General features: G+C 43.3%; 2 protein-coding genes across 2 annotated transcripts; both read left to right on the forward strand.

Moving 5' to 3' along the window:
• Window positions 1-1,868: 1,868 nt before the first annotated feature.
• Window positions 1,869-3,179, forward strand: LOC131817702 (zinc finger protein 678-like). Its single transcript, XM_059151231.1, is given in 2 exon segments — window positions 1,869-2,754; window positions 3,085-3,179. Coding segments are annotated over 2 exon segments (981 nt in total).
• A 7,018-nt stretch (window positions 3,180-10,197) lies between these two features.
• LOC131817384 (endogenous retrovirus group K member 8 Gag polyprotein-like) lies at window positions 10,198-15,826 on the forward strand. Its single transcript, XM_059150671.1, has 2 exons — window positions 10,198-11,614; window positions 14,523-15,826. The coding sequence occupies exon 1, from the start codon at window positions 10,236-10,238 to the stop codon at window positions 11,574-11,576; it is 1,341 nt and encodes a 446-aa protein (XP_059006654.1). The 5' UTR covers window positions 10,198-10,235; the 3' UTR covers window positions 11,577-11,614; window positions 14,523-15,826.
• Window positions 15,827-25,669: the final 9,843 nt, after the last annotated feature.

A 25,669-nucleotide genomic window follows, 5' to 3' on the forward strand; every position in this document is an offset into this window, starting at 1 on the left:
TGACCCACTCGTGTGTTTTTACCTTCAGGCATCCTGTTCTTTAACTCCGTGTTCTTGCTTGGCTGATTGTTTTACCTCATCTCTTTGGGTTTACATTTTGGTCATGACCTGTTTTCTGATCTCATTGAGTTACATACGAGTTTTTTCTTCCTTTCTCCATGCGCATCTTTATGATGGTTAATTCTTTGCCATGCAAGTAAGAGTTCTTCATTAACTGAGGGTTCTTTTGTGGGATTTATTTTGTTCTCATGATGGGAACACATTTTCTATTTCTTTTATCGCCTTGTGATCTTCTGTTGACATTTCTGAATTTAAGAAAAAAAAAAAAAGCCTCTGGGCCCAGGTTTATGGACTTCCTTTGTAGAAAAGAACACTGACAATAGTAATTATAGCATCTGTCACACATAACCTGGACATTTGTCATGTCTAAATTTTTGTAATTTATAAGGTTACCAAAGTGTAGTTACTTCTTTAGAGCCCACGATACCTTCCTCTCTCTGTTTCCCTTCAGATTTGTCCATTGTTTGAAGAAATATTCAACCTTTTGTCTGAGTAGCTACCACACTGCTTCTTCCAATCTTAGTTGGTTTTCTCTTTCAATCTGAACTTGATTTGGTTACAGATCTGTCAATTTTGATTTTTTTTCCTGAAAACTAAATCCTCCTATTGATACTTTCCTATTCTTGCTAAATTTCTGTTTTATGTTGAATTTCCTTTCTTTAAGGAGTGCCAGGATGGCTTGTGTTTAAGCCTTTGACTTCAGCTCGGGTCATGATCTCAGGGTCCTGGGACTCAATCCTGTTTCAGGCTCCCTGTTCAGCAAGGAATTGACTTGCCCCACTCCTTTTGGCCCTCACCTCACTCATGCTCTCCCTCTTTGTCTCTCTCTCTAATAAGTCTTCAAATATATTCCTTCCTTCTGCTGATTTTATGCTTCTAATATGCTACTTTTCCTGATTATTTGATATAGAGGAGAGTGATTTGTGTTAGACCCTGACAATACTATAGACTTTTCTATGAAGCTGTGTGGTCAGTATGTTGTGTGCAAATTGATGTGTCCACGGAGGAACAAAGTCCTGATGCTTCCTTCTCAGCCATCGTGCTGACGTTCTCTCATTGATGTTATGGTTGCTATGTTAGACATCCTCAGTATATTCCTCTAAAAGTAGTAAGGGGAATGAGTTGACTTTTCTGTTTTTCAATATCTTTCAGCTGTATCTTCACAGGGCACCCTGAGCTTCCTGCCAGAGCCATGCAAAGAAGCTTCATTTCAAAATGTGTCAGTGGGTCGATATAAACATAGTGTCCTTGAGAAGTTACACTTAATGATAGACTGGGATAATGATCGAAAAGGATATATCCAAATTGAGACGACTGCCCAGAATAGTGAAAGATACAAAATACTTGGTAAAACCTTCCTTTTTAAGTCCATTAGTTCTGCAAGGCAGGGTGTTTCTGTCAGCAGGAGCTCCACTCAAACACTCAAATATCCATATTTATGGATGGAGAATGTGGAACATCTGGAAAGTTACCGAGCCTGTGCTGAACATAATGATTTGAACAATTTTGAAAATAGGATTGGATTGAACTTTCACACAAATATTTCTAAATTTCAGAGATTTCAACATGGAGAAACAGCTGCTAAGTGGGATCCATTTGAGAGGTCCTTTACTAAAGACTCAACCCTTCCAAATTCCCAGAGCATTTTCAAAGGAGAGGGAATTGCTCAAGGCAGTGAATCTGAGAAAAAATTTCATCAAGGCTCAAATGTTAATAAACATCTGAGGACTCATTTTGCAGAGACCCATTTCAAACCTATTAAATGTGGGGAAGACTTTTCTCAAAGATCCATCCTTCTGTCTAACAGTATGCATATAAGAGAGAATCCTAATGAATGTGAAAGAGATTTTAACCATTCCTCCAGTTCTGGCGATCATCCAAAAATTTATGTGGGAAAAAACCCATCCAGATATAAGAAGCCTGGGAACACGTTTAGTCAGTCATCAGGAACACATATACATAAGACAATCTGTAGTGGAGAGAAACCTTACAAAAGTAAAGAATACAGCACAGACATTAAATTGCCATCGACCCTTACTCACCATCACAGAATTCATACTGGAGAGAAACCTTACCAATGTCAAGAATGTGGGAAGGCCTTTAAGCAAAGCTCAAACCTTACTGAACATCACAGAATTCATACTGGAGAGAAACCTTACCAATGTCAAGAATGTGGCAAGGCCTTTAGGCAGATATCACACCTTACTCACCATCACAGAATTCATACTGGAGAGAAACCTTACCAATGTCAAGAATGTGGGAAGGCCTTTAACCACAGCTCAAGCCTAACTCAGCATCACAGAATTCATACTGGAGAGAAACCTTACCAATGTCAAGAATGTGGCATGGCCTTTATCCAGAAGTCAGGCCTTACTGCACATTGCAGAGTTCATACTGGAGAGAAACCTCACAAATGTGTAGAATGTAGCAAGGCCTTTAAGCAGTTAGCCAGCCTTACTCGACATCACAGAGTTCATACTGGAGAGAGACCATACCAATGTCAAGAATGTGGCAAGACCTTTAAGCAGATATCACACCTTACTCAACATCACAGAATTCATACTGGAGAGAAACCTTACCAATGTCAAGAATGTGGCAAGGTATTTGTGTCCCATTCAGGCCTTACTCAACATCAGAGAATTCATTTTGAGAAACCTTACAGATGTTAAGTATGTGGCAAGGCCTTTAGTGGCATGCATCCCTTCATGTACAACACTTAAGTCATATTGGATAGAAACCTTAGAAATGTAAAGAATATGGCCAGGGCTTTATCCAGCAGTCACACCTTACAGAACATCACAGAATTCCTACTGGAACTAGTCCTAACAAATTTGAAGACTGAGAGAATTTGGGAGGACTGCCCAACTCTAACTCCACATCATAGAATTCATTTTGGAGAGTGATTATACACTCGTAAAGAACGTGGCAAGACCTTTAGGCAATGATAAACCCTTGTTTCTTATCCAAGAATGTATAGTGGAGGTGATTTTACAAATAGAAAAATATAGCAAACCCTTTCCTAGTGCTCAAGCCTCTCCCAGCATTACAAAATGCATAGTAGAGAGAAACCTTTTAAGTGTAAAGAATGTGGTAAAGCTTTTGGATTGCTCGACACTTAAGTCAGCATCCCAGAGTTCATACTGGGGAGAAATACTAGAAATGGAAAGAACATGGCAGGCCTCTGGCTGGAAGTCATAACTTGCTCAACATCATTGTTACCATCCAGGAGCAAAACTGTAATATGTAAAGACAGTGGCCAAGCCTTTAACTAGATTTCAGTCCTTACTCGGTATCCCAAAATGCAGTCTTGGGTCAAACTCTACAAACCTAATGAATGAGGAAAGACTGTCTCTTACAGTTTAGGAAACATCAGAGTGTTCAGAAAAGAAAAGGAACTTGATAGATAAAAGTCCATAGAAATGCATTTAGTTTAACATCAAATGCTAATAAATGCCATAGAGTTTCTTTCCCAGAACAGAGCAGTACACCAGTCACTCTTTTCGTAGATTATATAAAAAAAATCTTAATGCAAAGTTAGTTAGATAATGTATGTGCTATTATGCTTCAAAAGAGAGAAGGGATTTTTGCATGGGTATAATTTCAGTGAGTTTGTTTTTCCATTGATGCTATATGAAATTTTTGACTTGCAATTATGTGTGTTTCTACTCTTAGAACTCTTCAAAAAATTCATTTATTCCTAGTGAGTGTGTGAAAGTATGTGGATCATCATTACTGCATCAGGGATATAAGATGCCCTTCTTCTTTAGGTGGGACTCATGCATATCTAATTTTCCATGGAAGGTGAAGGACTGTGTAACATACAATATATGAGGAAAATCTAAATCATTATTCCTCTTGTGGTTATAACATTGATACTGGTCATCATGAAGTAGGTGTTCAGAACATCATTCTCCATTTTTTTTAAATCTTTTTTTTAAATGATTTTATTTATTTATTTGATAGAGATCACAAGTAGGCAGAGAGGCAGGCAGAGAGAGAGAGAGAGGAGGAAACAGGCTGAGTAGAGAGCCCAATGCGGGGCTTGATTCCAGGACCCTGGGATCATGACCTGAGCTGAAGGCAGAGGCTTTAACCCACTGAGCCACACTGGCACTCCTCATTCTCCATTTGTTAAAACTAAAACTAAAAAAAAGTGACCATCACCAATTAAATACTAATTGGTCTTTTTAATAAAAACAAGATGGCAGTCCAGTAATAAACTACTGAAATATCTTCACAATAGTAATTGTTAGAGAGTATAAGTTGATAGGGTTGAAATGAAGAATTTTCTGATATCAGAGAAGAGCTAATTTCCATCAAATGACATATACTTGTACATCCACATTTTTAGAGAATTACTGGAGTCCTGAAAGTGCTTAAGTATGCAAAACTAAGCTGGTAAGAAGTTAAAATAGACTTCTATCAGATATCTTCTCTAAGCCTCATGGTAATCACAAAGTGAAAATAATGTAGTAGATACACAAGACATAAAGAGAAAATAACGCAAGTAATTCCCTTATTCAGTATCATCAAATCACAATGATAGCTAATGAATAAGAAAGTGATGAATAATTCTAAACAGCCAGAAAACAATGACGACAGTAACTCCATACTTGTACTGATACTTTAAATATAAAGGGCCTAAGTTCTTGAATCCAAAGATACAGATTGCTTGAATGGAAGGAAATGCAAAACCCAACTGCATACAGTCTTCAAGAGAATCACTTCAGCTTTAAGAACACTCTGACTGAAAGTGCAGTTGTGGAAAGAATATTCCATGCAGGTGGAAACAAAAGAAAGCAGGTTAGCTCTGCTTACAATAGTTAAACTTTAAGTCAGAGAGTGTAGTAAAACACAACGTGTTTTATGGAAAGCTCATTTAACATAATGGGCTCACTTTGTGTTTTTAATTCTGTGGCTTTTGGCAGAAAAAAAGATTTCCCCCATTGTTTTGGTTTTGGAAGGACAGGAATAGTATGATTATGTAAGTTGTGTAATACTTTCCTCCTTTTTTTTTTTTTTTTTTTTTGAGATTTTACTTATTTGACAGCGAGAGAGATCACAAATAGGTAGAGAGGCACCTGACCTTAGCTGATGGCAGAGGTTTAACCCAGTGCCCCATACTTTACTGTTTCAAAATCAGTACCATTTTCCATAAATGTTGGCATTTGTCTAGGTACCTCAATTGTAGCTTGTGAAGGTTTATGAACATTGATATGTTAGGAGTTTCCTAAACAAGTAGTTGATTTTCAAAAACCGCTTTCTGTGTTTGGAGTGTTGGGGGAAGAAAAACACTGAATAACAATTTGAGAAAACCTACTGCTGTCAGATTATCATGTGTGTGGAAAAATATGGTTGCACTGAAAATCTTAGCAACTTAACTGTAATAAGTAGCCAATAATTGATCAAAACTAACTTGTAAAGGCTAATCTTTTCCACAGTATTCAGTTGTCTAACCTCCTGCTAGTATACTTTGCATATTTTTTTCATGTGTTATTTAATTTACATTGATACGTGCTATTTGAAGTTTTTTTTTTTTTTTTTTTTTTTTGACAGAGTGAGCAGGAGCAGGGGGAGCAGCAGCAGGCAGAAGGAGCACAGGGAGCCCCACACAGGGTTTGATCCTAGGACCCTGTAATCATGACCTGAGCTGATGGCAGACACTTAACCAACTGAGCCGTCCCTGTTATCTGCTATTTAAAATCCCTAAATAAATGACTTGTACTTTTAGGTTATCATAATGCTTATCAGTAAGATTTCTGGTATTATTTCTAGGCATTATTGGGCATTATTATTCTGGGTATTATTTCTTTATATACAGTTGCAAATGATAGGCTCTGTACAGGTCACCTTTGCTTTAGCTGTGATAGTGGATTTAGTTCATGCTGGGTTTTCTTTGTTTTTTTTTTGAAATGTACATCTTCCCATTAGAAAACCCTTACCTTCTAGTTGGTTCAATGTTTTTAGCATGGCTTACATATGATTAACAGTTGTATATGTTATATATGCATTTACTAAATAGCAAACATTTACTTTAATATTGGAGAAAGGTAGCTAACACATGTACTTAACAATTTGTTTGTGTTACTTTAAAGCTGTAGGTTTGTCTATTCATGTAGTGTCTGTATTGAGAAGACATTTTTATTGCTTTCTTTTCCTTGAACTAATAATCATCATTCATGCATTGGATTGTTGTGTTTATTCTTTCAAATTTGGATACATAGCAGTCACTTACTTTTGAAAACTTATTTTGTGGGGTACCTGAGTGGCTTAGTTTGGTAAGCGGCTGCCTTAGGCTCAGGTCATTATCCCAGGGTCCTAGGATCAAGCCCCATGCCAGACTCCCTGCTCAGCAGAGAGTCTGTTTTTCCCTCTCCCTCTGGCTGCCCATCTGCTTCCTTGTGTTCTCTCTGTATCTCCCTGTCAAATAAATAAATCTTTTAAAAAAATTTGTTTGATCTATAGTAATCTTTTGTACTTTTTAAAATATATATAATCTGTTGTTCCTTAAAAAATAATAAAAAATAAAAGGTCAATTCAATGAACAGATAGAACTTTTATAATTATTCGTGTATGCAACATAAAAGTGCTTAACACATAAAACAACTATTAACAGACAAGAATAATGGAAGAAACAGCAATACATTAGAAGGGGACTTCAGTACTGTGCCTTTAGTATGGGTAGATGTACCCAGACAGAAAATAAGGGGACATCAGACTTTAGTGATACGAAGCAGACAGACTTCCAACACTGCATCCAATAGTATCAGAAAACACATTCTCACATACACATGGATCATTCTCCAGTATAGAGTATATGTTGGGCCACAAAACAAGTTTGCGGGTTTTTAAAAAAAAAAACATTTTATTTGACATCGAGACAGTGAGAGAAGGAGCACAAGCAGGGGAAGCAGGAAAGGGAGAAACAGGCTTCCCGCTGGGCAGGGAGCCTGATGCGGAACTCCATCGGAGGACCCTGAAATCATGACCTGAGCTGAAGACAACCACTTAATGACTGAACCACCCAGAAAAAGCATCTTAATGAATTGATGATTGTAGGGCGCCTGGGTGGCTCAGTTGGTTAAGTGACTGCCTTCGGCTCAGGTCATGATCTCAGGGTCCTGGGATCGAGGGCCCCCCCCTGCACTGGGCTCTCTGCTCAGCAGGGAGCCTGCTTCCCGCACCCCCAGACCTCCGGCCACCTGCCTGCCTGTCTGTCTACTTGTGCTTGCTAGCTCACTCTCTGTCAAATAATTAAAATCTTTTTAAAAAATGTATGATTGAAATCATACCAAGAATCTTTTCCAACCACTATGGCATGAAGCTAAAGTCAAGTACAAAACTAGAAAATTCATAAATATGTGTAAAATAAACATGCAACATTATTCAGAATGGCCAACATAATGGGAATACCTTGTCCATTGTCTGATGAGTAGATAACGTGATGCATATGTACAATGTATACTGGATGTAATTGATAATACATTTTAAAGTTGCTAAGAGAATAGCTCTTAAAACTTCTTACCACATGAAAACTTTTAACTCAGGTGATAACTATGTTTTGCAATATAAATATATATCAAATCATAATGCACCTTAAAATAATGTTATAAGTTAATTATATCTCAATGAGACTGATAAAAGTGAAATAAGCAGATGAGTGGCTTCCTAGGCACAGGGATAAGAGGATGGGGATGGTTAAACAGTATGAAGTCTCAAAAAAAAAAATAGTATGAAGTCTCTTTAAGATGTAATCCAATGTAAAACTGACCATGGTTTGCTTGTACTGATATGTGAATCAGTTAAAAACCTACTGTTTTACATTTTAAATGGGTACATTATACAGCATGTTCATTCTATGCAAATAAAGCTGTTTAAAAAGAACCTCAAATGCCTACATAAGAAGATCTAGTATTAAATAATTTAACAACAAAAAAAAAGAGGAGAAACAAAAAGACCTAGTATTATAACATCTCAAGACTACTTAAATTGAACTAGTAAACACACATACACATGTACGATTTCAAGGGAGTTTATGATTTAACTTTCTCCTGTGTTTTAAATTTTGTGATACTACAAAAACTATTTTTATTTTTTAAAATTTTTTAAAAACTTTAATTATTTCACAGAGAGAGACACCGTCAGAAAGGGAACACAAGCAGGGCGAGTGGGAGAGGGAGAAGCCAGCTTCCTGCAGAGCAGGGAGCCCAATGTGGGGCTCGATCCCAGGACCCTGGGATCATGACCCAAGCCAAGGGCAGATGTTTAACTGAGATGCTTGACTAAACCACCAGGCACCCCTAAAAGACTTAAAGTTATAGGGGCGCCTGGGTGGCTCAGTGGGTTAAGCTTCTGCCTTCCTCAGGGTCCTGGAATCAAGCCCTGCATTGGGCTCTCTGCAGCAGGGAGCCTGCTTCCTCCTCTCTATCTCTGCCTGCCTCTCTGCCTACTTGTGATCTCTCTCTCTCTCTCTGTCAGATAAATAAAATCTTTAAAAAAAAAAAAAAAAGACTTATACAGCCAGAAAATCTGAGTGTATGTTCCTGTAGAGAAGGAGTTATAATGCATATATAATAGTAAAGAATATAACTTCTTTTTCGTTCAGAAGTATTTGAAATATTTGCCCAAAAAAGAAATGTTGCATTGGTAACAACTGTTGGAGCCACACTTGAAACTGCCCATCTGATCACAAAACAAAAGTTCTAGGTTGAATTGTAAGCATTTTTCTCTCATTTATAATGAATGCTCCAGAACGATTATTTGATATAAAACTGGCCTTCAGTTCTATGCATGTAGCATATATTGTTTGATAGACCTCCAGTTTTTAGGTGTCTAGGTTGATTCTAGTTTTTAAAAACAAATTCTTTAGTAAATCAAGTTTGTCATATGATTATAAAGGCAGTGTTGATAGTATCTGATTTCAGATTATGGGATGATTTATTCTATTCCCTCTAACACCTCTATTTGGTATTTAGTAATGTTCTCGTTCATTCTCCAAAGAGCATTTTAAAATCTGGAGAAAATTCCCCTTTAGAACTTTGCTTTTTTCAGGACTTTGCACTCTATTGAGGTCCTTGACCCCATCTGGATTACATGTGCACTTTCTTTAATCCTGGTCTACACAGAGTAGTGCAAGTGTGCAATGTCCACTGAGCACTGCAGGCTGTCCCTCCTCTTTGATATTTGGAACTTGACTGCCAACTCCAAAAGGAATCTTGGGCATCAACGATGATCCACCCCAAAGCAAACCTTCTCGAAAGCTTTAGGTCATTATATCTTGGTGAGAATTGTTCAGGGCATGTAAACAGCTGGAGGAGAAAGAAGTGAGAACTGACAGGAGATTCTGTGATACAGGAGAGAAATATTCAGAGAGCCAGCCTTTAGTAGAACAAGCTGTGGAGAGCCATCCAGCAGATGCAAGGAGTCACGTAGACGGGAGTGCCCGTGGATTGAGGAAATGAGGATGATTGGTTGAGGAGAATGTGGGCACGCTCGTGATCGGCGTGTGAACAGCACTAGGAGCCAAGAGATATATGCATGATCACTGCTAGAGAACAAAAGAATCCTGCTCGGTTACATAAGAGCGCACGAGGGCACTGCATGCACGGCATTCTGATTGGGCAGGAAGGGGGGCGTACACACGTGCATATATACTGCTGTAAGTGCTTGGTGCGGCGCGGCCGCCATTAGCATTAGTACATTAGCTTTAGTAATAAAAGAAGTTTGCCACTCACCTCGTCTGCGGGTCGTTCTTGCGGGCCGAGAGCGACAACTGGTGCCGAAACCCGGGACCTCCCACCTTTAAACGCAGAACGAAGGTCGAGGTAAGAGCAACGATAAGGTAAAGTGTGCAAGTGCACTGCACCCATTTCTGTCAGTTGGCAGGCCTGTCTAGCGACAGGGAAGTTCCCTGAAGACGATCGGACGTAAGGGTGTTTATGAAGTTCTTCAGGGACGATAAGAAGTTCCCCGTAGACGATGAGACGTTAGGGTGTTTGTGAAGTTCTACGGGGACGATAAGGTTTAACAGGAAAGTTCTCCGTAGACGATAAGACGTTAGGAGTTTGTGAAGTTCTACGGAGACGATAAGGTTTAACAGGAAAGCTCTCCGTAGACGATAAGACATTAGGAGTTTGTGAAGTTCTACGGAGACAATAAGGTAAAGTTTCCTCGGAATGGGGAACGAGATCTCTAGGTGTAAGATGGAGAGTCCGCTGAAGGACGTTCTCAAGGCCAATGGTACCCCGTTAAAGACGAAAACGGCTCGTACCTTTTTAAGAGAAGTGGCTGAAGTAGCTCCCTGGTTCATAGATGAAGGGCTCTTAAATATGCCTCAGTGGGAGCACTTAGGAGAAGATTTGAAATGCTGCCCATCGGTGACCCCGGGAACTCTTGCCGTTTGGTCATTGGTAAAGGTATGCCTACAGTCCACTAGAGAGCCCTTGAAACAGGCGGTGCAACAGGGAGGAGAGGTTCTGGAACAAGTAAGGGAGGAATCTCGTAAGGGGTCCTCTAAGGATTCTGACCCCGGGAGTGAGAGCTCGGAAGGACTTTCAGATAGTGAGTTGCAAGAGATAGGGGAAAAGGAAGTCGGTGAGAAGAAGAAATCTTACAGTTTTCAGGCCCTTCAGGATTTAGAAATCATACGGCAACAGTTTGAGAGCAAGGAGACGGGGTTACAGAAGGTGTTGGAGGAGTTAAAAATGCAGAGGGAGGTCGTGACGCAGCTGAAGGCCGAAGTGCAGGCTGAAGCGGCAGCGCAGCCAGAATTGAAAGCGGGAATCACTGATAAGGCGCAGCTGGAATTGGAGGCGAATGTTGTGCCGCCTCCGCTTTCAAACCCCTCAGCGCCGCCCTGTGAGTGGGCCCCCCCCCCCCATCGGCCCAGCTGCGCCAAGACGTGTCATTGTTCAGAGTGTAAGGCACAAAGCTGGAGAGAAGTCCTTGGCCCGGGAAAAGGCTTTTTTCCAGTGTTAGAAGATCAGAATCAGCAGAGGTACCACCAGCCACTAGATTTTAAGTTGGTAAAACAGCTTAAGGAGGCAGTCAGTGCCTATGGACCTCAGGCCGCCTTTACAGTTTCCTTGGTGGAGTCACTGGGGGCATTATTCCTTATACCAGAAGATTGGGCCAATCTTACTAGAGCAGTCTTAAGTGGAGGACAATATTTAGAGTGGAAGATTCAAAATCAAGACAACTGTCAGGATACAGCACGGAGAAATGCAGCTGCAGGTAACCCGCAGTGGGACCTGGACATGCTCACAGGTGCAGGGCCATATCTTGGGGCCCAGGCTCAAAGTGTTTATCCTCCTGCGGTATACCAGCAGACTAGCCTTAACAGCAGCATCTCCGTCTGCCCACGGGTCCTGTCCCTGTGCTTTAATAAACCACCATTTTGCACCAAAGATGTCTTAAGAATTCTTTCTTTAGTCGTCAGCTCCGAACCTCACCCCACCGAACCTAACTTAGGTTCTGGAACTTCATCATTTTTGGCGAGCCAGCCAGGAGATTCATGAGTCTTTATATTTGGACTCTGAGCTTCGGTGCAAAATTGGTGAGTACTTTCTCTCCTTTTCCTTTACGCTCATTCCAGGGCTTTTCAAGGAGTATGGTCTTATTGGAACACTTGCATGTCAATTGCTCAGGCTGCAATCCTCTAGCCCGTGGCTACTCTACGGGAAGGAGAACGTCTGCCTTTTGGCTGTAAGTTAGTACCCTGGCCGGAATGGCAATAAGACCCAGAAACTTGATGGCCTCTCTTTGTTCCTGTTCTTATAGAAAGTTGTCTCTCTTGGGCACGGGACAGCCACCTAAGTCACCAGGACGGCTGCCAATCTCAAGACTCCCGTGTGAGGTTTCCTCCTGATTGATCTAATGTGATCCCCTCCACATCCTGGTCTAGCCACTTCTGGCCGCGAGACCTCCACTGGGAGCCGGCCGAAACCAGTACCCGATTGAATTAAAACGCAACCGGGGACCGTTTCCTAGGGAAGTTGGCTGTAAGGACCACATGTGCTGGAATGTCGCTTAGACCATGATGGATTTCAGTCTTTACTGTTTCTCGTCAGTGTCGTCTGCAAACCACTTAAAGCTATGAAATTGGGTAATTTCCCCTTGCCAAACTTTTCTAGTATTTCCATGGATTAAAATGGCAAAACACTATCCAGTCTTCAGGACAGACAATGAGCATGGCATGGCACAGCATTTTGGTCCATTCACCAGACACCCATCAGCAGCCTAGGATGCGATGGGGAAATAAAGGGACGCCGGCCCCCCTCCAGGGCCTTTTATGGCAGGAATGTCCTCCCAGGGAAGGCAGGATGATGATCAATAGCGATATCTTGAGGGACGCCTCTGGTCGCTTTTGACACACAGGAACCTCTGACATATCCTGCGTGGGACGCTACCCAGGAGTCAGGGGGGATTTGGTAATAGACCTTCTTTACTTTTCTGGAAGCATGGCCTCAGTAGACTTCCTCAGTTCCCAAGGACTCTACCTTGGGGTGCCTTTTAACCCACTGGAAATAATTTGGATTGCAAAACTTAGGAAAGGACTGAGCTCCTGTAACACTGCATGGCCTCAGTGGGATCTATCAGTTAGATCTCCTCTTCAGGAAGCAGGGCAAATGGACCTAAGATACCTTCACCGCTCATACCTAGGCCTTCATTGCTCTGCACCAGGACCCCAAGTAAGGGGCTTTTGCGGAATGTGTTTGCCCAAATGAGTCAGCTAGTAAACTTTCTCCTGACATATTGGATGGTAATTACGTAAATAAGCCTTCTTCTAGTAAACCCAGGTTGCTGGGCCATCCCTAGCAAAGGGGACTCTGGCGTTATTCCTGTTTCTCCTAATAGATGTGGGGGCTTCTCCCTCACTCACTTCCCGTGTTAATGGCTATAACTGGAGCCAACTGGGGTTAGTCTAACTCGAGACAGAGACCATAAGAAATATTCCCAAGCAGCTGCCGAAACTCTCTTTGTTTCGGGGAAGTTTCCCTGTGTTCTCTGGCCGACTTGGACTGCTTAACCTCTCCCCCCTTGCTGGTGGGAAAGCATGGCGTCTGCTCCTCTGTTGGGGCTTATGAGCTCCAAAACCGGGAATCCTTTCTCTGCCTCCTGGCAGCACTTTGTTTCTTCTGTTTCCCCCTTCTCCTGTTTCTGTGCACCAGCGTGCGTGCAGCCTGCATGACTAGCCTCTAGATCATGCACCATGGCTCCTTCTCTCTTCACTGTCAAGGAGCAAGAAGAACACCCCCTAATTGGATTTTACAAAAATACACCCCTCATATGGCCTAAATCCTGCCGATTAGAGCCATTGGTTGATGGCCCTCACGGTGTTTACAGATGGTAGTAAATCTGGAACTGGTGCCTACGTGGTAGGAGAGGTAGTTCCAGTTGTTGTGCCATCAACCTCAGCTCAAAGAACAGAATTGTTGGTAATTATGTGTGTTTTACAAAGGTTTCAAAATCAGCCTATCAATATTATTTCAGACAGTAAATATGCAGTTGTAGCTACCAGATCTGTTGAGACTGCCATTATCTCAGCCAGTCAATCAGAAATTTCCTCCCTACTGATTGAATTGCAAAACCTCATTCTTTCTCGTGGTGCCCCTTTTTATATCGGACATCTTAGAGCACACTCAGACCTCCCAGGGCCTATAACTGAAGGGAACCATATAGCTGACATGGCCGCACGCTTTCATGTCTGTAGCGCCTTGGAGGATGCGAGAACTTATCATAAAAGGTGGCATGTCAATGCCCAAACTTTAAAAATGCGCTTTAACATCTCAAGAGCTGATGCACGAGACATCGTGAAGTCTTGTGGTAATTGTGTAACACATTTGCCTATGCCCTCCCTAGGGGTAAATCCCAAAGGGCTCTTACCTAACCATCTATGGCAAATGGATGTAACACATGTCCCTTCCTTCGGACAACAAAGATACGTCCATTTAAGTGTAGACACTTGCTCGGGGATTGTTAGCGCGACCCCCTTACGAGGGGAAAATGTCAAAAATGTGATGTCCCATTGCCTGCGCAGCTTTGCCTGCTGGGGAGTACCAAAACATTTAAAAACAGACAATGCCCCTGCTTATACTTCTGCAAGCTTTCGCAGCTTTATGGCCTGCTACAATATCCAACATGTTACAGGTATACCATATAATCCTCGAGGCCAGGGCATAGTGGAACGCACGCACCTGACCTTTAAAACTACCTTGCAAAAAATTCAAAAAGGGGGAATTGGAGAGGAGTATTGTACACCCAATGACCTCACCAATTTGGTTACCTTTATTTTAAATTTTCTCGCGGTTGACAAGGACGGCACTTCGGCCGCGGAACGTCATTGGGGCCAACAGAAAACGCAGCAGTCAATGGTGAAATGGAAAGATGTCCTTACTGGCTTATGGAAGGGACCTGACCCGGTGCTTAGGTGGCACCGAGGTTCCCTCTGTGCTTTCCCACAGGATGCGCCTGCTCCACTCTGGGTGCCGGAACGCCTCACCAGGCTGGTGGCCGTGGAACCTGTGGAGGATGCTGGTGATGATGATGATAGCGACGACGACTGTCCTGCAGCCTGTTCCCATGAAGGCGGAGCCAGTTCAACTGTGGCCGAGACAAGAGACTGCCCAGCTTCAGCCCCTTTTTCAAATAGCTCAGCATAGAGTGCATTTTTCTCACCCGAACTCATGTTTGCTACTGATGCTTATCTTAATGCAACAGGTGTTGGCAGCCCAGGGCTCATTATATTGGGCATACGTCCCCGATCCACCCCTATAGCTCATAACAACTTATCCTTAGCAGTTAACTGTTGCTCAGCTTGCTGAAAACTTTGTAAACTCCTTGTTTTCTCACTTCCCTTCCCTGACGCATGCTTGGTATGTTGTAGGAACAATTATAGGAGTGTTAGTGGTAATTGTTCTTTTCATGTGCTTCTTGCCCTGTGCACTTAAAATCATACTAGCAGAGGTTTATAAGTTAAGAGCCATTATACGCAACCATCAGCTAATCAACCGCAGTAAGCTCAGAGAGCGGCCTTAAACGCCGCTCAAGTATCTCTTGGCTCCTCCTCCTTAAGCTGTTATGACAATCAATCTCTTTCCTCAAACTAGGCAGGCATAAGAGCCTTGACGATTCTGGCTCAAGTACTCCTTCAAAAATGCATCTGTAGAATTGTATGACAACAACGGCTACAGCGGCGGGCTTAGGTCTAAGCCATGATGGCTCTAGAGGCTGGTATCTCCCCCCAGATATGGCTAGTACGCTGGGTCGGTAGCCAAAGACGGGTAAGACTGATCCCTCACCATAGCAACCTAAGACAGGGGCTCCTCGGCCAAGGGGAGTGCCCGATGATGGGTAAGCATGTGTGCTGAGGATTGGCAACCTAAGACAGGCACGATCCCTGCCATATACAAAATAAAAAAGGGGGAGCTGTGGAGAGCCATCCAGCAGATGCAAGGAGTCACGTAGACGGATGTGCCCGTGGATTGAGGAAATGAGGATGATTGGTTGAGGAGAATGTGGGCGCGCTCGTGATCGGCGCGTGAACAGCACTAGGAGCCAAGAGATATATGCATGATCACTGCTAGAGAACAAAAGAATCCTGCTCGGTTACATAAGAGCGCACGAGGGCACTGCATGCACGGCATTCTGATTGGGCAGGAAGGGGGGCGTACACACGTGCATATATACTGCTGTAAGTGCTTGGTGCGGCGCGGCCGCCATTAGCATTAGTACATTAGCTTTAGTAATAAAAGAAGTTTGCCACTCACCTCGTCTGCGGGTCGTTCTTGCGGGCCGAGAGCGACACAAGCAAATAAGGAAACAAGTTGGTGAAAAGAAGCCCATTGGGCAGGACACCTCAGAGGTAGAGAAGTAAAGGGTTTCAAGCCATAAAAGGATGGAATTGTGCCAAGACAGAAAACACCATGGACTGGAGACGTCCCATCACTGAAAACCAGTGGGGAGTCTCCTCCTCCCTCTGTCTGCCGCTCCCCTTGCTTGTGCTCTCTCTCTAGCTCTCAAATAAATAAATAAAATCTTAAAAAAAAAAATTCAAACATTTCTCCATCCTGTTACAAAAAATATAAACACAACAACAAAAACTCTCAGAACTACTAATCTACCCTTCCTTTCTATATTTTTCTGTATGTCCGTATTTCACTACTGTAGATTATGAACATTTTGGTTTTTTAATCAATGGAAACAGAAGATGAGGCAGGTAGGTCAGGCCCAGTATCTACATCTTCATGGCTATTATAGGACACCTAGTGCTTACTAGCTCGCAGGGTATTATGGGGATGAAATCATATCATATATGTGGGCAGTTGCCAACGTGTCGCACCATAACTTCCTTGTGAACACAAAGTCAGTGCTCAGTCAACACTGCAGTAATCAATGTATACACATTGTTTTCCAAATAGAGATTTGCTCAGACATTCGTGCATTCACTGGTCTTTCTGTAAACTTTAGTGCAATATAAGCATGTGGTCCTTCAGGATGGTGATGGCGGTCTTTGCTGGGAACCAACAGTAAACTCCAACTGTGAAAGTAAGTAAAACTCTTTCCCGGGAACTCACCAGGAGTTTTTTGTGTTGACATAAGATGGTGGGTGTGGGGGGCTCAGGTGTGCTGTGCCTGCATTCTCCAGTGTAGCCACTAAACGTGGGTCCCCAGGGGCCGTATCAGCACTAATGAGGAACTTGTGAAAGATGCCAATTCCCGGACCCCATTCCAAACCTGCAGAATCACCATCTCTTCTATGGAACTTGGAACACCAGGTGATTTCTATGCACATCAAAACTTGAAAGCATATCATTGCTTATCAGCCTGTGTTTACAATAAAGATCCCACGGTGCATTTTAAGAACCACCTCACCTGTGCGCTCTGTCATAGTCTGTCTGTGGGTCAGGGGGAGAGCATCAGAGCCGCTTTTAACTACGTGCTCCAGGTGATTCTCAGGGAGACCGGGGGGAAGCACAAGGATTTGAAGGTGTATCTGTGAGAGCTGAGTCTGGCTTTCTGGTGGGAACAAGGTAACAGTCTGTTCTGTCTGCAGTTGGAAGGGGCAGGTCAAGACAGCCCACATTCCCTGTGCTGTGGCAGGATTTGCGGCTGTCTGTGGGAGGCGAGGACATCTGAAACCAAGGAAGGAGAAGCACACATGCAAATGTCCAAGTGAAAGCTCTTTTTTTCCTGAATCTTTCCTGTGACAAAGGAGAGGATGACTTTTTGTGCATTTAGAGATCCTTCTATGAGCTGGTGATAGCAGGTGAGGAGGCTGTGCCGAGGCCTTTAAAGGCAAACAGGTGTGATTTCTCTATATAATCCCATCCAAGAAAACAATCAAGAGCAGGAGGGAGAGAGGAAAGAGCTGCTTCTCAGGTAGGTCTTGCTTGTGTTGACTTAGCTTAGAGTGAGGTCCCCGTTTCTCACTACAATGCCATGTATTTAGAATTTGCGCAATTATTTCTCTACCCTTGGTCGTCCTTCCTAGCAAATTTGTTTGGACTACTATTTATCCTTTTAATGATAGTCAAAGTGAACTCTTAAGGATATTTCTTACATCGCTGGGGCTGTCTCTCTGTTTTCCCCAACTGGGCTTTCTAAGCAGCCTGAAGTATTCGTTCCTACCATGAATTCATGACCTGGTACTTTTTTTCTTTTTTAAAAGTTTTTATTTATTTATGTGACAGAGAGAGACACAGTGAGAGAGGGGGAGCGGCTGTGGGAGAAGCAGGCTTCCTGCTGAGCAGGGAACCCGATGAGGGACTCCATCTTGGGACCCTAGGATCACAACCCCAGCCGAAGGCAGGCGCCTAATGACTGAGCCCCTCAGGTATCCTGAGCTGTTCTATAGAAAATATTCCCGCTGTGACAGATCCATAAGGGGATGTGTTGATACCCAAGATCCTCACTTGGGGATGTGTTGGGTTTCAGGATCCCAGTGAAGGGGGAAAATATATATAATATGTAGGTTCTGTCTAGGTGTGGCCTGAGTCTTTGGAAACTAGATGAACATGAACAAACTTAGAAGTCAATATTCTGGAAAAAAAAAAAAAAGAGCCTTGTGGTCTAGATTGCTTTAAAGAAAAACTTACTGTTTGAAAACGTTAAAGATTACAGGACATGAGGGTAATCTGTGCCTTGAATTTCATAACTGCTATATTTTCACAATTGGAATCCTATTATGATTTTGGGGGAGGTGGTTTGTTTTTTAGTAAATAACATCACAGCAGTGATGAGTCCCACGTGCTTCAGGCCCATAATTGCAATTTTTCTCATTACAGCTGATGTTAACTTTGTTCATCTTGGTCGGGGTCCCTCTGCCAGATTCCCCCAGAAAACGAAACCAAAGTAAACCTTTGTTTACTGGAGATTCTGGCCTATACACATGAAGGTTCTAAATTTGTCCTGGTCCTTTAAGTTTCCATTTTATTCTGCACAATGTCACAGATATTTTCTTTATGAGTTTTTTTTTTTCCACAAAAGGAAACAAGTATCACATAATTACTGTATGTTCACATGTCTTAAAATTCTATAGTGTAACTCAGTAATGACATCATTTCAAGGAAATAATCAGGGGGTTTCTTGGTGTAAGGAAGGAATTATTCATGATGTTTATTTTTTTTTAAAGATTTATTTATTTGACAGATAGAAATCACAAGTAGGCAGAGAGGCAGGCAGAGAGAGAAAGAGGAGGAAGCAGGCTCACACTGAGCAGAGAGCCCGATATGGGGCTCGATCCCAGGACTCTGGGACCATGAGCTGAAGGCCGAGGCTTTAACCCACCGAGCCACCCTATTCATGATGTTTTATCTCCGCTTTAACACTGCCCTTTCCTGAGGTTATCTGCAACCTTCCTGCCACACTTGTGATAATTCTAGAAACCAAATAGCATAGAATATTGTCGCCCACGTCTTAAATCAGATATCTATTCCTTTTTTTTTTTTAAATATTTTATTTATTTATTTGACAGAGATCACAAGTAGGCAGAGAGGCAGGCAGAGAGAGAGGAGGAAGCAGGCTCCCCGCTGAGCAGAGAGCCCAATGCGGGGCTTGATCCCAGAACCCTGGGATCATAACCTGAGCTGAAGGCAGAGGCTTTAACCCACTGAGCCACCCAGGTGCCCCTCTATTCCTTATTTTTGATTCAGTGGTACTTAGAAGCTCCTTAAGCTTAACATTGAAATAACTTCCTAAATATTATATATTTGTTAAAGATTTTATTTATTTGTTTGAGAGAGAGATCACAAGTAGGCAGAGAGGCAGGAGGTAGGTGGGGGACAGGGTGGAAGCAGGCTCCCTGCTGAGCCGAAATCCTGATGCAGGGCTCCATCCCAGGACCCTGAAATCATGACCTGGGCCAAAGGCAGAGGTTCACCCACTGAGCCACCCAGGTACCCCAAGGCATGAGAATGGGGAGGGTCAGAGGAGAAAGCAGATTCCCCGCTGAGCAGGGAGCCTGATGCAGGACTCAATCCCTCGGCTCCAGGATCACAACCAGAGCCCAAGGCAGTCGTCCATCCAACTGAGCCACCCAGACGCCCTGCCGTCCTAACTATTCTGAAGAGGCCATTAGAAAATAGCATTTTGAGGGCGCCTGGGTGGCTCAGTGGATTAAGCCGCTGCCTTCGGCTTAGGTCATGATCTCAGGGTCCTGGGATCGAGTCCCACATCGGGCTCTCTGCTCAGCGGGGAGCCTGCTTCCCTCTCTCTCTCTCTCTCTCTCTGCCTGCCTCTCTACTTGTGATTTCTCTCTGTCAAATAAATAAATAAAATCTTAAAAAAAAAAGAAAATAGCATTTTGAGAACTAATTTTCTATCTAATATGCTCTCTACTGAGCATAGTACTGGATTTGAAATTGTACATTCTCCATCAGGTCATGTTTTCTTTTCTTATAAACAGGGCTTGCTGACTCCAGACTCTGGTCAGTTTTGGAAAAGGAAAGAGCATGGGCACATTAGGAGAAAGGAGACCGTGTCCGCACACTCAGGTAGAGGGGATGAATGAAGCAAATGACACAGGTGGGGGGGCCAAAGGAGAAACCTGAACCTTAAAATGTGTCTCAGGATGCTCTGCTTGAAAGGGATGATTCTGGAAGCCTAGGTTTAATTCTCTGGTGCTCATAGAGGGACCTCTGTCTCACTCTCCACATGTTCCTATATCCTCAAAGGACTTACTTCTCTTCCAATGTCTTCCCTGGCATTCACCGTGAAATCCAAAAGTCTCTCCATGGCCACTAAGGGTTTATGTGATCTGGTTACTATTCCATGGTTTGGATGTGAAAATCTGTATACATAGGTAGTTCCAAAGTGGAGGCACCAATGTGATTTACTCCTCTCTAATTTTTGGGTGCATTTGTCTCCTGAAGACATACACAAAGTCTGGTACAAAATCAGGAATGTTGGGTAGACTGACCCTCCCTTATCAAATCTTATGCAGAACAGCCCTCCACATGGAGGCTTCCCACTGACTAGACCCTGGGCTCTGCTTGAGGGGGTGGTAGTTCTGGCAGGTGTGCGTCCAACCATTGGTTTCAGCTGAGGTTTTTTTTTTTTTTTTAAAGATTTTATTTATTTATTTGACAGAGAGAAATCACAAGTAGATGGAGAGGCAGGCAGAGAGAGAGGGAAGCAGGCTCCCCGCTGAGCAGAGAGCCCGATGTGGGACTCGATCCCAGGACCCTGAGATCATGACCTGAGCCGAAGGCAGCGGCTTAACCCACTGAGCCACCCAGGCACCCCTCAGCTGAGGTTTTGATCTCCATGTTGGGCTCTGCACTCACTGTGGAGTCTGCTTAAGACTCTCTCTGCCTGGGGTGACTGGGTGGCTCAGTGGGTTAAGCCGCTGCCTTCGGCTCCGGTCATGATCCCAGGGTCCTGGGATTGAGCCCCACATCGGGCTCTCTGCTCAGCAGGGAGCCTGCTTCCTTCTCTCTCTCTCTGCCTGCCTCTCTGCCTACTTGTGATCTCTGTCTGTCAAATAAATAAATAAAATCTTTAAAAAAAAAAAGACTCTCTGCCCCCTCTTCAAAATAAATGAATAGATCTTAAAAAGAAAAAGGAAAAAAAAGGAAAGATATGTACTTGAGAACCTCAATGTTTACGTTGGTGTCACAGTGAAATGAGTTGGGCCACTCCATTAGGACCTAATTAATGCTGGGCCCAATCAAGGACAAAGTGCCTGACTCTTTGGGGCTGGGACATTGGAAACGGTAGTTCTTAAAACTACACAGGGAATCCCAATGTGAAGCAAAACCCGAGACCAACTTTTCTAAACATTGCTTGTCATTTTCATGTATCTACAAATCATTTGAGGTTTCCATTAAAAGCAGACTGGGGACCCATACTCCGATAACATGAATCCCTAGGTCTGGATGGAGCCCATTAATGTGTACTTTTATTTTTTTTAAAGATTTTATTCATTTATTTATTTATTTGACAGAGAGAGATCACAAGTAGGCAGAGAGAGAGGGGGAAGCAGCCTCCCTGCTGAGCAGAGAGCCCGATGCCAGGCTCAATCCCAGGACCCTGAGACCATGACCTGGGCTGAAAGCAGAGGCCCAACCCACTGAGCCACCCAGGTGCCCCCAATGTGTATTTTTTAAAATAATTTTTAAATTTTTTTAAAGATTTTATTTATTTGGCAGAGATCACAGAGAGTAGGCAGAGAGGCAGGCAGGCAGAAAGTAGACAGAGAGGCAGGCAGAAAGTAGACAGAGAGGCAGGCAGAGAGGCAGGCAGAGAGGCAGGGGCAGGCAGAGAGGCAGGGGCAGGCAGAGAGGCAGGGGCAGGCAGAGAGGCAGGGGCAGGCAGAGAGGCAGGGGCAGGCAGAGAGAGAGGGGCAGGCAGAGAGCCTGATGTGGGGCTTGATCCCAGGACTCTGGGATCATCACCTGAGCCTAAGGCAGAGGATTTAACCCACTGAGCCACCCAGGCGCCCCTAATTTTTAAATTTTTAATAAACATTTAATGTATTTTTATCCTCAGGGGTACAGGTCTGTGAATCACCATGTTTACACATTTCACAGCAATCACCATAGCACATACCCTCCCCAATGTCCATATCCCCACCACCTTCTTCTGACTCCCCTACCCCCAGCAACCCTCAGTCTGTTTTTTGAGGTTTGTCCCTAATGTGTATTTTTAACAACCATTGAGGTTGCTGTTCCCAGACTTTGTTTCCAGTAGCCCTAATCCAGAGAAAGCAGAAGAGCAAAACTGAGTCCCTTATACCAAACCATTCTATGTCCACAGAAATACTGCCATTCCCAACAAAGACCGCTAGTAGCTTTCACAAAGACGAGATCTGTGCATCCCCTGCATGTTGGGAAGAGACTAGACAATGCCATGGTGTCTGAGCAAAGCTGTTTGAGATAAATAGTATGTGCTCATTCATGAAAGGAATGTTTATTGAGCATCTACCACATTCTCCAGTTATAGGAGGATGCACTGGGCCCGGGACACTGTGCTGGGAATCTTAAATTATACATGTTAATCGTTCTAAAGCCCTGGGAATTGGGTACTTATGATCATTTTCCAAGGAGGATTTCGATACTAGGTGTGCCTTCTTTTTCATGATTAGTCATCTTAAAAATAATGTTGGATGTAATGGCACATATATATGGAGAGCAGACGGGAAGACAGGAAGGAAAAGTGGATTTGAGGCTCTGAGGGAAATCTGAAGGGTCAATCATTTTTATTTTTGTATTGGGTTAACTTTAATGTGCAGACTATGAGTGTACATCCTAGCAGTGGAAGGTGGGATGGTATTTGTTATCTTGGAAGCAGTGTTTTAACCAGAAAGGTGAATCTGACTTCCCAAATTCTATGTCCTTTGCTCTCCTTTATCTGAGTCTGAGCCTCAGGAAAGTGTGAGTGGCCACTTGGGCTACCCAGGAGATGGAGAGGACAGGAATTCTGTTTTCTGAACTGTTATGAGAAGGAAGGATCAGGGACTGGCATAGGAGTGTGGAGGGCAGTTTTGTGGTCTCAGGTTATTATTGGCAGAATTTGAACTAACAGTTTTTTAAAATTTTATTTTATTTATTTATCAGAGAGAGAGAGAGTGAGCATGAGCGAGCACAGGCAGACAGAGTGGCAGGCAGAGTCAGAGGGAGAAGCAGGCTCCCTGCAGAGCAAGGAGCCCGATGTGGGACTCGATCCCAGGACATTGGGATCATGACCTGAGCCAAAGGCAGCTGCTTAACCAACTGAGTGACCCAGGCATCCCTGAACTAACAGTTTTCTTAGGTGCTGCCAGCCCTGTTTAGGCAGAGGGACTATCCCCTATGGAAATTCAGGGGCAGCCGAGTTCTGTGCCCACAATATTAGGCCTAAAGTTTGAAACAGGAATCAGGGCATGAGAAGGTCTGCTGGAGAGGTAGGACTGATGGGTGCCTTCGGTGTTCGTATTGCATAGGAATCAGGGATGACTAATCCCTGTTCTCCATCCATTCTGATGTCCTCTGATGTCAGGTGCCTAACTCAGGACCTTGAGGGGTTTGCCTGTGTTCTTTCTTTCTGCATGTGTGAAGTTTTGGCCCTAGGAAGGTCAGAGGTGGGAGAGGGCATCAAAAACTCAATGTGATAACACCATCAGAGGGAGGACTGGTCTATGATAGATCTGGTCCCAGCTTGTCTGAAGTGTGATCTCAGATGTGTGGGCTTGGTTGAGATGGGAATCAAGGCCTGCGCTCTGGAGACCCCAGCAGGTAAAGGGAGGAGCACATGACTGCAGGTTTTGGCCCTGAGAAGGGCAGTGTGTGCCACAAGTCCTCTGTGCGCATGTGTAGCACTCAATGGGAAACTTGTGGGGAGCCATGACCAGGAGTGAAATTGGGCGAGTGAGATGGAGTTGTGTTAGTTTCCTGTGCGCATGTGTGAAAGTGAGTGAGGCGAGGCAGGGAAAGATGTCACACTGAGCCCCTAGCCAACACTGCAAGTGGGTGACACATGTAGGCTACATCAGAAAAGTACTACAGGGGCGCTTGGGTGGCTCAGTGGGATAAGCCTCTGCATTTGGCTCTGGTCATGATCTCAGGGTCCTGGGATTGAGCCCCATATTGGGCTCTCCACTCAGCGGGGAATCTGCTTCCCCCTGCCTCTCTGCCTACTTGTGATCTCTGTCAAATAAATAAAATCTTAAAAAAAAAAAAAAAAACCTCCAAGTGAAAGGTGGTAGTGTTTGCTGTTAAAAGATGAGGTGATATGGGTCACATTGGTGACTCAGTTAAGTTTGGGCTAAGGTCAAGACTAGTGAGATCAAGCCCCCACTGTGGGCTCTGAGCTCCGTGCAGTCAGCTTGAGACTCTGTTGTTGCCTCTCCATCTGCCACTCCCCCTGCTCCTACTCTCTCTCTCTCTCTCTCTCTCAGTAAATAAATCTTTCAAAAGGAGATAAAGTGATACACATTCAAATTTTCAGGAGGGCATGCTCCACCTGTAGGACCTGGCAATGGGGTTCTTTAGAGGGGATGTGGAAGGAAAGTAAGGACATGGGTTAGATATACCTAAATCAGTTGCCTTATTTTTGGAAGGTTAGTGGACAGTAATTTTCGTTTTTAAGTTCATTTTCTTCCATTCCCGTGCACTGGCTGTGAATGAAGTTGTGATTTGTTTACAGAGGCTACCAAGGCATTAAAGTCACTTAAGTCTAATGTTTTCCCTATTTAATTTAACAGTGGGATTATCACGGTTGTTGTTGTTATCTATTTGCAAGGTTAGTTCAGCATTTGTCCCCTCATCATAAGAATGCACACTCATGATGGTGCAACAATCTCATGCCCAGAACACCCCAGTTTACACATGTGTACACACATGTGCACACATGTACAAATCAAAGACCCACATTTCATAATGTGTGTGATAGCAGGAGAGTGTTCCATTTAACTATATAAGTGTATAAACAGGAGGTGTTTCAACAAGGGTGTTATATTTACAGTTACTGTGGGGTATGCTGTTTTAAGAATGTAGTCGATCAATGTCTACTGGTGTGAAACCACCACGTTCATATTGCATTGGTTAAGGAAAGCAATTTGATTCATAGTAAGTTCGATAGGACTATGTAAACATTGAACCAAGCGCAAAATATTTTGGTTTGTGTGTGTGTTATACAATTTCAAGTGAAACCTTACATGCGCTCTGAAATTGCACCAGAAAGAAGATACACCTCAAACGGATGAGCTCTTACGTCTGAAGATGAAACTATTACTGATTGGGGGCAAGTAGTTAAAAGATTTTTACTTTATTTTATTTAAATATTTTGAACATTTATATGATTTTTATTTTACAGTTGAAGTTATGCCTATGTGTAGATGTCTTCTATCTCTACTGTAACCAATTTCCACACATTCAGGAGCTAAAAAACAACATGCTGCTGTTTATATGTCCGAATCGCAGTGGGTTTGGCTGGGTTTTCTGTTTAAGGTCCAACAAGGTCAAAATCAAGGTTTCATGAGGATTTGGACTTTCTCTGCAGCCTCTAGTGGGGAATCTACTTCCAGGACCATTCATATTGTTAACAGCATCCATCTCCTATCTCCTATTCCTGTTGATGCATGCCTTCTCCAGGGTCACACCTTGTCCATAGTATATCCAAAGGAGAAAATATT

This window comes from Mustela lutreola, chromosome 16, assembly GCF_030435805.1.
Source record: "Mustela lutreola isolate mMusLut2 chromosome 16, mMusLut2.pri, whole genome shotgun sequence".
Lineage (NCBI taxonomy): Eukaryota > Metazoa > Chordata > Mammalia > Carnivora > Mustelidae > Mustela > Mustela lutreola.